Raw genomic sequence first — 15,167 nt, 5'->3', positions numbered from 1 at the left:
CCCGGTAAGAATTTGCAAGCTTTGGATAAAGTGCATTAAGCTTCAAGTTACTCAGCATGCTCCCTGGGTAACCTGAAGCTCACAGGTAAGCTGATCAACAGCCACATTATTATGCCATCTTTGGGGTGAGAAAACACACTCTTAAGATTAATGACACATTTTAAGACTGTGCTATCTTCCCAAATTTAATTCAAGGCCTTGCTGGAATCACCAGCAAAATGATCCTATTTGCCGTTTTTATGAATGTGAAAATTAAAAACTAAAGCAGTAGTCCAATTAAAATGTAGCTAAATCTGGCATTTCTAACTGGGGAGTAAAATGTGTCTCAGAGGGCCATTACTCTACAGGTTGAACAGCCCCTATGGCGGGGTTAACAGCTCGGGTGCCAGGCTGAGTATTACGGGTAGGAGTGAGGTTGGCATCGGGGGCCTCTGGACTGCCAAGGTGCTGTGATGCCCGAGCCTGCTGTCAGAGCCGCTAAGCGCAGGCTGGACGAGGGCAGTAGCCTCACCATCTGTTGTGCGACAGCCAAAGTCACCCTGTATGTAGGCTGTGTGTCTGAGAGGTAGTGTGTGTGTGTGTGTGTGTGTGTGTGTGTGTGTGTGTGTGTGTGTTAATTCAGTCTGTGGCCAAAGCTGATTCTTTGCTTGCTCATACAGTACACATCACTTGCACACTTGCATATGCTTGTACTGCTCGATTTATGTGTAATGTGTGTGAGTTAGTGCCAGTGGGTGTGTGTGTGTCTGCATATGCTCAAAGCTGTGTTAGTGTTTCTCTGTGCTTTTGCTCTCAGAGTGTTTCTAACCATCAGTGGGTGTGAATCTATGTGTGTGAGAGTTCACATCTGCACAGAGAGAGAGTGTGTGTTTGTGTGTGTACGTGTACTGATGCCACTGGCTGTATCTGTATCTATGTACACATTCCTCAAAATGAACTATGTTTATTTATAAGTGCTTGTGTGTATACGTGTGCAGATATGTGGGGTTGTCTATCCAAACACTTCGAGAACTGAGTGTGATTCTCAGCTCTTATCTCTGTTGAGGTGGGTGTGGCTGCTGAAGAATTGAACTTCCTAAATTCTAAATTCAGCAAATACTCGGATGCATTTGGAGCTCAAAGCCACTGTTAAAACTTTCAGGTAGATCTAAAACTGGAAATGCTTAAAATGTATCTTGTGGACATTTAAGCTGCAAAGAAGAGCACATAGAAATGTAAGATTTCCAATGCAGAGAGCGTAATGGAAAGCTAGACAGAGGAGTTGATGCGTTGAAGGTGCAGTTAAAAGCACATCAGTGCAGCCACCATGACAAATCCATACTCCAGCCGTACTGACTGTTACACATTTAGTGACCTTTACCATATTCCTGAATTCAGTGCGTCAGGGATGTGCTGCTGGATGAAACTGACTGTGAGATAGTATTAATATACAAATTAGGTTTCCCCCTGTGCAATTTCAAAGCATTTAGGGTTTAGAAAAGGAGAATGTAAGGTAGAATTACTTCCCAGCACTTGTGGAGAAGTATAGAAATGACAAGGTGTTTGAGTTAACTCCTGAGGAGGAAGATATTCTTGTCTTTGAGTGGGAACACAGTAGGGGAAAATGTTGGCTTATAAAGAAAGAAGGGTGGATACTGACCACTTCTCGGGGCAGCAGGCAGTCCTCTTGGCGAATCACTGACAGGTTCACAGTCCCACCCATAGGTGTGGCTCGGAGCAGAGCTACCACCTCCTCCTGGGTTTTACCATTCAGATCCACTCCACTGACCTGCACCACACACACAAACAAACACACACACACACACACACACAGTCATAAACACTAACAAAAGTAAACACACACGCACTCAAACTAAAATAAAAGAGTTCACTAACTTTAACGAGGGGAAATCTATGGCCTCTACATAACCTTTATGCAGATTACCCTCTGAGCCAGCTGGAGCTAGAATTAAACATAGGTTATTTCCCCTTAAAGTGAGCACTAGTTGATTTTCATGTCACTCTGATTCAAGTATAATCCAAATATTGTTCCATCTAACCACTTTTCCTCTGTAATTCAAAGCTGGAAGTATTATAGCCATAGGGAAGGCAGTGTGTTTGAGTCGGTTCAACAAAAGCTCCGTAAGATTGAATTCTGGAGCAAAGCCATATCAGCAAGACTAATTAGCCTCTGAAATAACATACAATCTCGCAGAACACACTCGCACAACACTACATTATGGTTGGAGATTGTCAAAAAAGCGGACCTCCAGAAGCCGGTCTCCAGCTTTCAATCGGCCATCTTGGATAGCAGCCCCTCGAGGGAGGATGTTTTTGACGTAAATAGGAGCGCTGCCGCCAACAGGGACGTCTCTGGAAGTGATGCTGAACCCAAGACCTTCTGGACCTATGAAAAACAGAACACATGTAAATCGTTTGAGATATAATAAAAGATGATATCCTGCTAACTGCCGTTGATTACTTTTCCTCCTTCCTCCTCCCCATAAAGAGGGCAGAGGGTAGAGGTTCCTTACACAACATCAATCCTGGAGATTTCAATATCGTGTTCAAGGACACTTCACTGGGTGACTTCGCCAGCAGCTGTGCTTGAACCTAGGCAGTAAAATTGAAAGACTGCCAGCCTTCATGCTCTCGCACCCTTCTACTATAGAAATGCACACATAACTGTGATGTGACTGTGATATTTACTGATTTATGACTGATTACATCCTTGAAAAAGTTTTATGGTTCTGAAGAGAGGGAAGTAAATAACGTGCATGTGTTTGGAAAAGTGTTCCAGAATGTCCATATGAGTTCATAAATGTCACAAACTAAAGATTTGTTCCTCCAGGTTAACATAGTCAACTTCATTATCATAGCTCATACTGTATGTACTACATAATAATGTGGCTCTGATAAGAACATCTAATGAGAAGAAATATTTAGTTTCTCGTTACAGTTATTGCTAATAAAAGGCATAGATGAAGCTGAAAATGTTTTACTGTGACTCTAAGAAGCAGGCAATATTCTTAAACCCATTTCAAAAAGATCCTTTTCATTACATGCCGCTGTAACATGAGTAACCACTGCACAGGGATCAAATTATGGTTTCCAACCATGTTCTGAAACTCCTACAGTTAATATAAACATACTTACTTCCAACCTGACATTTTTCATTGGTTTGCCATCAGGGTGTGTCTAACTCGTGTCTTTTAGAAAGCAAAAATGAAACATATCCCTAACTCTAAATATAGTGTCAATGCTAGGAACCAAAATTGAGTGTTTATGATAAGTGCATGTGGACTATAAAGCCACTCTCGCAAGTTATGGTCGGATTAAAGACCAGTTAGGGACTAGAATAAGCAGCGAGTAATGAATGATCACGCATTGCAAAATGCATCAAAATGCTGTTCAAGAGCCTTTTAAAATGAAGTGCCCCACTCCTGAATTGCTAAAAGACTCTGTTTTTCTAATCATTCTGTACATGTAAAATGTGCCAGATGTTTTAACCAAAAACCCTTCAGACTTTTTGGTACAACAGGTCAGAAGGCTACATTTAAATCAGGTCTGGGTCGAGGCAATCTGAAGAAAGCAGTGATCAGTATGTATTCCTTGAAAGCTGCTTCCTACTGATGTATCCTTCACTATGAACTACATGCCTTTTTAAAGTGCAGGTACCAGCTGTGCAAAGTCATGTGCGTTAGGTTTTAAGATTGACCTTTAAGGTTCATCAAATGAATATGAATTGCTGGTCTTGAGGAAATAGGCAAATACAATAACGGATAAATAAGAGGATCTCAGGTCTGACCTTTTCTGCTGACCAGACTTGAATTTGTCAAATAAAAGCAAGAAATGACTTCAAATGTCAGCTAGGGGAATGCGGTAAACCGAAGGAAAAAAAGGTGTTTGTCGAGCTATTCTTTGACAGAATATTTAAAAATTCAATAGCTCCGCTAGATAACTGGATGAGTCATTAAGAACAGTGTTCAGAGAGATAGATTTCACCATGCATAACGTAGCCGTTGGCGTTTCAAGCAGTCAAGTGGGAAAGTTGCGCTGTGTGGTTTCATCGGAGGCTTTTCTGATGGTAGCAACAGTGATCAGTATTCATGTCGAAGTAGCTGCTCATTTCACAGAGCTGTCAGCACCTCTGATGGTTCATCATGACCTAGTTTTCCCAGTATGTCTCTCTAGCAGTCTGTTGAACTGTCTGTCGTCTCGCTGACAGTGATTGTGTTGATGAACAAGAAACACAAGAGGGAGAAGTGCGGCTGGTAATTTCTCAAGGCTTCTGCACACAAACAAACACGCAGAAAAGGTGATAAAGAGGATGCTTATAAAGTCGAAAAAGTTGAGCTGACTCAAGGATAATGATGTTCTTTGATCCCTCCATCAGTGCAGCCTGATAGCTAAGCAGAAAGAAACAGCTGCCGTCGTTTATGTTGAATGTTAAATCTGTAAAGTTTGGAATCATGAATACCAAAACTTTTAATACAAGGTAGCATATGCTGCTGCAATGGCATCATTTCCCTGCTCAGTGCAGCTGCTTTACTCAAAATGAACACAGAAACTATAGAAACTAGAGCATTTTTAATTTCTGATGTGATGATGTAATTTCTACAGTAAGCTAAATTCTTCTGATCATCACTCCATCAACCTATGATATCCTACTCTACCTATGTCCTACATTTTACAATCTGGATAAGCTTTATATAATGGTGCCTCTTTCAAATCCTCTTCATCATGGTCTTATTGTTCAAGTCATGCCTATTCTCCGCAGTGACCCCCACCCTCCCATCCTGATCCCTTGCCTCTCCCCTGGCTTACACACAATGTGGGATCAAACCCCTGCCCATCGTAAGATCCCATCATTAATGGCATCCAATCAGGCAATTAAGAGAATGCATCTCTAGGAGGCCCGCAGTAATTAACGACTGACGTCTTTATTTTGGGTAATAGAAGACCGGGATACAAGTAATTGTATCTCTCTCTGGATTAGTGTGGATCTAAACAGCAAACGAGAGGAGAAGATGATTCACATTAGAATGACTTGAGGGGGTATGTATGTCCTTTTTGACTGCGCTATTCGATTAAAGCACTCTTGTTAATTTGCCGTGCAAGATCTGCTGTTGCTTGCTCAGAACCTCAGAGCCACTTAAAGCTGAATCACAACAATTACAACAAGTCAACAACAAAACTGCTGAAGCCTGTCTAAAAGTACATTAGTAGTGATAACGTCTGATGGTTATCAAATGGAACTGTCAAAATGGATTTCGGAGGCACATTTCCTTTGGCTCTGTTGCGTTTTAGTGCCCGGTTAAATTTCTAATACAGCAACGTTTGGACAATAATTAATCTCCATTTAAAGTTCACAAATGGTTTAAAGTCTGTAAGTGATGCACATCCACTCCGGTGAGGCCCCATTTAAATCATGAGCAATAATCAGAGAAAACATTTCTGTCACTTGGGTGAGAGCATATTTGGAGAATTATGAGTTGTGAGTTGGATTAGACCATGAAGCACTGTGGCTAGTGAAAATAAACTACTGGCATCAGTCACTCGCTGGAACTCCACCAACATCTCCCCGGCTTGGTTTCATTAAAAATGAGAGGCTTGTGTGCAGACAGAGGAGATGATCTTTATCACATTATAAACAAATAAATGTAAGTCGCACTGCAGCACCGCTCCGTAGAAGAACTTTGAAACTCTGCTGCGCTGCACTCAAGGACCTTCGCCAAACATATTAGAGCAGCTTGTGACTGCATTTCCCCAGAGCGCCTTGCATTTAGCAGGCGCCGCTGCCCTCACTTGCTGCGCTATTCCCTAAAGCTCGCCGCTAAGGCCTCGGTGCCAGCTTTCAGCGAAACATCTGCTCCCTCCGACGGAGAATAGGAAAAAAAAGGGGGGGGGGGGGGGGGGTAGAGAGAAAGAGCAGGCGAGTCATTTCAGCACTGGTTCCTTTCACAACCAACTCGTCAATTCATATGAAGATAGTGACGGGAGGAAAATAGAGTTAGGATATATAACTCCTCCAGTATGAAAAGCCTGTCCAAGTCTGCAAACAAAGCAGCCTTAGCTGGAAGCAGACTGATTACTGAATCGGAATATTTCAAACACAGGACGATTGTGATTTAGCCTTAGTGCATCACATACTCTGTTTTCCAGAGAAGGGGGTTGATCTGTGTTTGCTTTGGGCCCGCTCAGTTAAACAAAGCCCAGAGGGAAGATAGAGTTCAAGGGATTTTTGAATATTTTCTGAAAGATTTCTCAAACATTTGTCTTTTCTCTCTCAACTTTTTTTTTTATTACTGTGAGGAACATAAGTGCATACAGATGATCGAACTTTCCTTTTGTCCTCTCGTCTCATCTCAATGAGGAGGAAGGAGGTTAATTAAAAGACGAAGGCATGGAAGAGTGCAGGAATTGGCTTGTACCAGCTAGCAAAACACACTGTGATGCTTTTATATGATCAGTTAGAAAGAGCTCTCCTTCACCTATCTGCTACTGATGATGATAACAGTGGAAACCAATGCAGTCATTGAAGGGTTTGACAGGATTGTACTGTAAGCCAAATCATACCACTGTCCATCCTGAGTGACTTTTCTCTATTGCTGCCACCTGCCGAAGCTAAGTACATCAATGATATGATCAGTATTCTCATCAAGATGCCTAGATACTTTTACTTTTATAACCATGTGACTACCGCTTCTTACCTTTCTTCAGCTGCATGCTGAATTTGCGGCCTTTTTTCTTTCGGTAGGAGCTGGTGGAGGTGTTTGCGCTCACCCTGCGCTGCAGGGAGGGGGAGGGGGCCGAGGAGGTCCTGGAGACCAAGTTGTGAGGTAAGGTGGCGTACCGTCGACTCTGTTCTGGGGTGCTTCCTGCCAGAGGGGGCTGATGGCTACAGGAGAAAGACCAAGATCAATTTGTTGGGTTTTTTTTTTCTTTTTGCCTACCCAGACAGACAGCTTGTATTGTAATGTGGTGAATAGAATCAGTGTTTATGTTTTAAATCCCATAACATTTAAAGCATGCAGTTTTTATATTCTCTGTATTTAATTAACTAATCCAGCAGTTAATGAACATTTCACAAATAATGATGATGTGAATGAAAGACCCATTTCAACAAATGCCTCAATGAGTACAGATTTCTCATTATTATGTTTGGGCATTACACCATATTTAGTAAACTGCTCTGGAGACGGTATTGAACACACGTATGAGGAAAATGAGTGCCTTGTTTGGAATAATGATGGTGGCAGTAGATACAGTATGAACAACTGCAGACATCCAAGGCCTGACCTCGCCTAGTCCCTGGATTGATTGGCTGGTCAGAAAGCACTTGTCCAGCCAATCATTTAATCGGTTGACACGCTGCTTGAGGGGTAGGCTTGTTATTTTTTTATGAATCTGAAGGTGTGACACTGCACTCATATACTGGGGTTAATATATTCTGTTACTGTTTGCAATAATGAGAATGTCTCACCATAAAATAATCAATCTATTCAGGAGGGAAAATACACAGACTGACTTGGATGATATACAGAGAATGAATCAATGATTTATTTATTCATTCATTTATTTTGAAATTATAAAGATATTGATATATTGGATTGGTATTGATATTTGGTTGGACAAAGTAGCAACTTTCATTTCATGGTTTAGCAGCCATATGTCTTCTTTTAATTTGACAATCAACATCTGTGCAACTTGTCTAAACATCTATACATGAATACAATGTTACATATTTGATAGATAAAGACACTAGAAAACACAAGGTGTTTTACAGAAAAAAAAAGATCAAACCCACTTGTGGTTGTGGCCTGGTAGGGGTCCAGACCTGGATACCAGCCCCCCCACAAGACTGGATCGGTCCCCTGGCTGCTCAGAGTCTTGGCTGAAGCGGACCCTGTGGGGCTGTGGTGGGCTGAGCTCGTTCTGGACTGACAGCAGCTCGTATTGCCTCTTCATGGCGGCGGGGACCACATGGAAGAGGATGAGTGGGGAACGCATCGCCTGCCTGAAAATGTTCTGGGCTCTGGAGTTGGTAAAGAAAAGAAGAGGAAGAAGAAAGAGTGCGGGGAGGTCACGCAGACAGAAATGAATTAGCTTTAACATGATAAGAGATACAAGCACAATAATGTACTATCATAGCTTGGCAGATGTAGAAGGATAAGGAAGGCTGTGAAGTACTGTATGTTGAGAGGAGATAGGGGGAGCTGAGGTTAGCATGGCTAATCGCAGGGCTACTCACTGCATAGCAGCAAAGCACAGAAATTACATTATCTATAATTACTAGCATCAAGACAGCAGAGAGATAAGAATGGTAAATGGTGAGTCACAGATGAAACATTATATATTGTGTATTCTATATAATGCCTGTGAAACATATTACATGTGGGGTATCTGAGACTCTCTATAGTATAGCAGTGTGTGTATTTGTGTGTCTGTGTGTGGTTAGATGACTGTACATGAGCTGACTCGACAATCAGAAAAAAAGAGATGATGAATCATGCATCAGGGAAGCTTTCCAGACAATGAGGTTCCAAAGTAAGCAGACAGGCACTTTGTTCCTTACACACAAAATAAGAAGAAAAAAAAAAAAGCCAAAACACACACTGAGTCTCATGTGAGTTTTGGGGCCAAATAAGCCGAGACAAGAGCTCAACATCATTCCTCGACGCAAGAATTGTTTAGTCTGGTTTGCCGGCGGCACTTAGCATATAGATAGGCTGGCCAGCTAGTGAGCCACACTGCAGCTTGAAGGGCCAGGGGCGCGGTAGATGCATGGATTCCAACAATCCCACCTCCTGTTTCCAGACCCCTATTACCACGCCAGTAATACCATGCTGGTTCTATCCGAATGACAGCCGCTAAGCTGCTTCCGCCACAACAGACGGCACTTCATTCGAGCTGCATCATAGAGGCGAGGCACATGCTGCAACATACCACATCTGTGAGATTTCGCTTTCTCCCATCTTTATTCTTATGGTAATTCACAAAAATCACTCATATGGGTACACAAAGGGGTGATGACAGAGTAAAAGTGTGTGTGTGTACGTGTGTTTGAGCGCACATGTTCCCACACATATACAGTGCCATCACTTCAGTAATCAGCCTCCACGCGGGCCTGATTGAATAATAAATTACCCCATCAATGCATCATTACATTCAGTTAGATTAAGCGCCTCAAAATATTTACCCATGCAAAACAATCCAAGGAGATTAGACTATCACTTTAAATTGTCGCTCTGTGAGGTGCACAATCAAGACGGGTGAGAGGGAAGTGATGAGAGAGAGAGGAGGTGGGAGGAGGAGGGGTGTGGGGGGGAAAGGAAAGTTTAGCTCCTTCATCTCATTTTCATGCAGAATCACAAACATGGTATGCATTCGGATTCCGGTGGAGGAGTGTGTGTGTGTGTGTGTTTGGCAGGGGAGGGTAAGTGCAGAACGCTACAAAACATCACTCCCTTGTGGATTTGGTGTGTAAGCCTCTTTCACAGTAGAAAAGGTTTGGAAGGGGAACTGGGATGTTTACTAATGACAATGGCATCGTGTGAAATAAGAATCTTAAAACCTTAGTGGCTTTTTGTGCACAGTCTGATGAACGCATTAGCATAATGTGGTAAGGTAACCATGATAGTCTGGAGTTTGTCAAGCTGTTGAAAAGCTTTTCTTGTCTTTGCCAGAGTCGGCTAGCAAATGTTCGGCTTTGTCTATAGGAAAAGAAAAAAAAAAGAAAAGAAAAAAAGAAACATGTTTTGACATTGAGCTGTCCAAGAAAAAATGGGTAGTTTCTAACTCTATTTCTGAATGCTGAAGGGTTCCAAACGTGGTCTCTGTCTTGGTTTCTGTCATTCATTCAGCAGGATGGCTCTAAGCCCAGTGGTTTTAGATGGCTACGTCCAGCCCAGTATGACTGTAGGCCGGGCTTTCGTTAGCAGGAATCCAGGCTATTTCTTCCTGTGGAGGAGTGGATGATAAAGGGAGAGAGCCAAGCAGACCACCTCCGTAACACCTCCAGACTCCAGTCTGGACGAAAAGCAATCTATTTCTCAGCCGGGCACACACGGCATGCGGACACACACATGGGTGTAGATAAGACTTTATAGCTCAGTGCCATTGTACGTGTGTGACACAACGCATGTGTGAGAATCAGGTTTGTGTGTGTGTGTGTTTTTGTGTGTGTTTGTGAAGGGTAGCTTTGGGTAAATGGGGGGGAAAAGTCACAGGCTTATATCTTCATTCCACTTTAGGAAATGAAGGGGAGCGATGAATCGATAGAAATGAATCGAGAGAAGAGTGGAGGTGGTTTTGGATCGGAGAGCGCAGCGGTGGTGAAGGACTGCGGGTCACTGAGACCTATTACAGGAAGGCCAACAAGTCAGTAATATTTCTGTTTTATTGTGCAGCAGTGTGGGTGTCACGTCTCCCTGCAGTTTGGGCTCCACTTGTCACCTGCAACACTATTTACTGTCACTGCACTTAATGTCCAACACAGTGCTCTCTGTGTGAACTATATCACATAGTGGACAGTGCTTCAGGATAATATTTCCTAGCTTGGGAAATAGTGAAGGGAAATAAAAATCAGCAGGCATTCAGTACACCTGACAAGTAGAGGAGCTTTAGAGTTTATGAAACTATCTGTGTTTATGTGAAGGAAAAACCATGGAATACATGTAAATAAGTATATGTTTGAGCATAGGAAAGACAACATGCTGTAAATAGGAAGAAGTGAGATATAACATGAATGAAAGGCCACCTCCTGTTACTTACTGTTCAAAGCGTAGGTTGCGTATGTCTCCCTGATTTATCTTAACAATACAGTCATTCTCCTGGAAGAGACGCTCCTGTTCTGCTTTGCCTCCGTGCTCCAGACGCTTGACTAGCAAGCCCTGAGTCCTGGAAATGATCGCACAACATAATTATATACATTATTTAGACACATTATGTAACAATTACACCACTCACAGTAACATATTAATATTCTGAACAGCAGGGCTGCAAGTTGCCAGCATTGTGTCATGCATCTTTATATTACAAAGGTTATGGCATTCCACAGAAGTGAAGAAAAGAAGGCATGGACGAGAAAGAAGAAGTGGAATTTATAGATAAGCAGGTGACTGGCATTATTTAGAGTATGACGTAAATGCTGTAGTAATACAGAGTTGGCTTTAGATGTTTTTTATGGTCCAAAGATCCATAGTTCTGTATATTTTTGTACATCTTTATACACACTTACATTTCATATTTCATCAAGTCTGACATCATTAAATTAACTGTTTGGTTTTACAATTTGGTTTAAATGTTGCAACTTTTTGTAGTGTTATAGAATTACTTCTAACTTTACATGCTGTATACACAAAATAATTAGAGAGCAGACATGATCTGGTGATGATCTCAACAGAATTTGGGTAAATGTTTTGACAAACTGGCCAAACTCCTGCAAACTAACTTTGGTGCTGTTCTACCAAACTCCACTTTTGTACTCCGTCACCAGAAGTGAACTTTCCTAACAGTAAGCTTGGATAAAGACCTGTATTTTCCTGTGGCCTGCAGAAGCACTGCATTACTAACTCAATTTTAAGCCTCTGTCCGTCCTTCTGTCCCCCCTTACTCTGTCTGCCTCTCTGTGGGCAGGTCTGAGAGAATGACAGGGTGGGTTTGTCTGAGGTAATCCAAACCAACAGCTAAGAGATCATTTTATGGCTTCAGAGGAAATGCTGCAGTTGCCTTCGCTGGAGCTTAAGACGAGAGAGCCGGCGGTGCTGTAATAAATACCCAAGCAGTTCCACGGCAGTGCCATCTCAGCAATCCCCTTCAAAAAAAAAGAGGCAACCTTTACCTTCATATACCCCCCCCCCCTCTCTCTCTCTCTCACCCTCCTCTAAATAAATACATCAGTGAGCTCCTTGGGGCTTTAGTTAGGCCCTGAGGATAACCACATGCAAGGAGATCTGATGTGCGCTCGCACAGCACAAACTCCATCCGTCTCTACGTTGCCAGATGCCTGAGGTAGCAGGTAGACTGAGAGAGTGAGTGAGTGAGAACCTTTTGTGTCCTTGCATTAACTGACAAAAAAGTTTGGAGGCTTACTTTCGGGAAATTAGAAATAATGATGAGAAGAAGAGAACTATTGAAAAAAGCAAGATGTGGAAGATAAAGTCAACTGGACATGAACATAAGCTGCATGCTTCTCATAATTCTCAGTTACTTCCTATCATTTCATCGGACACATAAACAACAGCGCATTGAAAACTGTGACCCCGTTTGCCGCAGACGTCAGAGGCTGATTTGCAGAACTCTTTAGCATTTCAGCCAAACAGGGCCACTCCCAGAACATTGCTCTAATTGGCTGCATAATGTGGACGTCCACGCTCACACTGCACACTCATCTCGGCTCCTCATCGGGGGTAAATGGATCAGGATTAAGCTAAAATTAAAGATCGGAAAAGGCCCCTTCCCTCTTCCTCGTTGTCTGAGCCCGACGTTGCCAGGTCAGCTTAAGTGTGTTGAACAGAGAGTAATTGCGGGCGGTGTAGAGGCAGACATGATTGTGCTTTATCTCCATAAGTGTTGGCAGCTTGAAAACAAAGTATTGTGCATGAAGATTACAGCATGGACACACTCTAATGACTTGTATCAGACCGGAGACAGTAGATAAAGGAGTTTTGGTTGATCCCTGATCAGTATTCAAAGCAGCAGCGGGGGAGGATTGGGGATAAAGCGGCATCTTTTAGAGATTTGAAGAAGATGATGATTTCGTAAAAGCACTATTATTGTGATGACTGTAATGCACTGCCACCCTCTCAATTCCTTCCCCATCTCACTGATGGAGTTTTTTTTTTGGTAGATACTTATCAGTAACTTGAGGAAAGCAGGAGAGATGAAGCAAAATCTAAATGGCATTCTAATAGGCTGCGCGTCAGTGAATTCATTAGGTTGTCAGATATAAACACGAGGAGTTTGTAGAACATTCTGGAGACTCTGGAGAAAAATATCAGGCTCGCCAAGTCCTACATTTTATAAGAAGACGAGAATGGGCGCTGTGCTATGGCTTTACTCCATCTTGTGGCTGTGAAGCAGCGCTGGGAGACGATTTCAAGGAGGCCACCTGCTCTCATCTTCTCCTTTAATCAAATAATAATCCAATCAGGATCCATTTATGCACGGCAATTATGTCCGCAGTTTGTTTACAATTGAAACTGGTCATGGAATGAGAAGTTCATTAAGCGCAGAATGCATCTGTGAGAGGCATGTGTGTGTGTTCGTGTGTGCAGATGTACAGTTTTTTTTATGTGCGTAAGCGACATTCAGGGTAGATCAGCAGTCCTTCCAAACTGCCTGCATGTGTGTAAGAAGAAAAAGAGTTTGGAAACTCTCCAGGTAACTCCATACTGTTTTACTGCATAGGTGTATGTGTTCTCACAGGTAAGGATCTATGTATTGGGATGTGTGTGTGAGATATTGCTTCCTAGAATGACAGAGACTCTAAGCTCTCTCCTGCAGCTGTCTTCCCCTCCTGCTTGGATCTAACTCCATGTCAGTGCAGTGAAGCAGAATGCTGGCAGCCAAGACTGGAGCGCCTGCAGTTCCTTGTTTGCTGTCTGGTTTTGCTGGCTGTCTGACCCCTGTGGCCCTGGTCTAGACACTAATGACAGCCCACTGAGCCTAATGCCTCCTGTCCTAGTGCACAGCACACAGGAAAGAGCTGGGCCAGGCCATTAGCATCATCCCACTGACCAGACGCTAAGTCTTATCATGTCTCAAGTTAATTGAAGGCTCTGATAGCTATTAGTGCAGACCTTAGCTGATGGAGAAGAAATTTACTGGCCATGCAGCATTACTGCTTTATTACGCGATGCAGTCTGATTTTGTGAGAACACAGGGAAGCTTAAGGATAATAGCGCGTCTAATAAACTGTTGCCCTTGACTTCTATTTAATCAATATTTCTTGATACGACTCATCATAAATCATTATTTTCCTCCTCTGACTCAGGATAACTCAAAGTGTCACAGCTTCTGAGGGAGTCGACGGCAAGGGGTCAGCGCTAAATATAGTTTCCTGACACTTGCTTATAAACAGCAATGGGATTAGTGTCCCGAAGAACTGACACGCAGCAATCTTCAATGACAGCCATCCTCTCTCCCTCAAATGCCATCCCATTTCATCTCCTCGCTCTGTCTTCTCACCTCATTCCCCCTGCCTCCCTTTCTCTCCCCCCCAGCGCTGAGTAGTCACATTCACCTTGGTGGTGTGCCAGTCCCTTGGCATTCAGCAGGGAGATCTGTGTTATACACAAGCTTTTAGTTTGATTACCTCTGGCCACTTTCTCTGTCCTTTAATTTTTTTTTCTTTGAATAACCATAAACTTGGGGATGCATTCCTCTTCTTGTCCCATGTCTCTGCTCATCAGTTAAAAAAACGGCAGATAAAGAAAAAAAGAAAAAGTCAAAAAAGGAAGTCTGAATCACCTTCAGAGCAGACATTATTGTGACTGAGGACACAGGATATGATAAAAAGGAAAAAAAACTTAACAAGACTTTTTTAAAAAGTGTGCAGACGAGAGCAAAACTACTTTCATCTGCTCTCCTTCCCGCTGGGGCTGTCTGAGCTGTGGGAGATGATATGTGCCGGGTATGGGTGTGGCGTTTCAGGAGCGAGACTCACAAAAATAAGAAGAAGAAGAAGAAGAAGAAGAAGAAAAAAGAAAAAGATGAAGGTAGAGAGAATCAGAATCAATGAAAAAGACAGCCTTGAGCAACATGAAAATAAGAGGTGAATAAGAAAGAAGGGAGAACAGAGAGTTAGAGAAAGTGAGGGGGGAGAAAGAATGAAAAAAAAAGCTGAGTGAAATGATGAGTAAAAAGTAAAAAAGAAAGCAACATCCACAGGGCTTTAAAACCAAAAGGATGGAGGAGACATACTGGATGGTGAAATTAACTGGCCGCTGTTGTTGCACACTAAGCTGCACCGACTCTCAGATTTTTCTTTTTTTTCTTTTCTTCTTTTATTTGTTACCTGACATCCTGCGAACTGAAAGGCACTACGTGGATCCCCAGGGGCCCTCCTCCGTTGGACACCTCGACCGGCTTGAGCATGCCTCTGCAGGACGGTGATGGATGAGGCCGAGAGGAGAGAGAAGGAGGAGGCGGAGGGAGACATGCATGAATAATAAAAAATAAAA

The 15,167-nt window shown here is 42.7% G+C and overlaps 1 protein-coding gene across 2 annotated transcripts in view; it reads right to left on the bottom strand.

The window, feature by feature from the left end:
* The window catches only part of LOC128382231 (partitioning defective 3 homolog), a 349,665-nt gene that overhangs the window by 169,555 nt on the left and 164,943 nt on the right, over nucleotides 1–15,167 (bottom strand). For both annotated transcript variants that reach the window (XM_053342215.1, XM_053342216.1), the window contains exons 7-12: nucleotides 15,002–15,085; nucleotides 10,756–10,881; nucleotides 7,790–8,017; nucleotides 6,693–6,880; nucleotides 2,247–2,386; nucleotides 1,640–1,768 (exon numbers count right to left, since the gene is read on the bottom strand). In XM_053342215.1, the coding sequence (XP_053198190.1) occupies nucleotides 1,640–1,768; nucleotides 2,247–2,386; nucleotides 6,693–6,880; nucleotides 7,790–8,017; nucleotides 10,756–10,881; nucleotides 15,002–15,085 (895 nt within the window). The remainder of the gene's footprint in view (nucleotides 1–1,639; nucleotides 1,769–2,246; nucleotides 2,387–6,692; nucleotides 6,881–7,789; nucleotides 8,018–10,755; nucleotides 10,882–15,001; nucleotides 15,086–15,167) is intronic.

This window comes from Scomber japonicus, chromosome 21 (assembly GCF_027409825.1).
Source record: "Scomber japonicus isolate fScoJap1 chromosome 21, fScoJap1.pri, whole genome shotgun sequence".
Taxonomy (NCBI): domain Eukaryota; kingdom Metazoa; phylum Chordata; class Actinopteri; order Scombriformes; family Scombridae; genus Scomber; species Scomber japonicus.
Note: the sequence above shows the minus strand (reverse complement) of the source record. Positions and strands in the feature narration are given on the sequence as shown.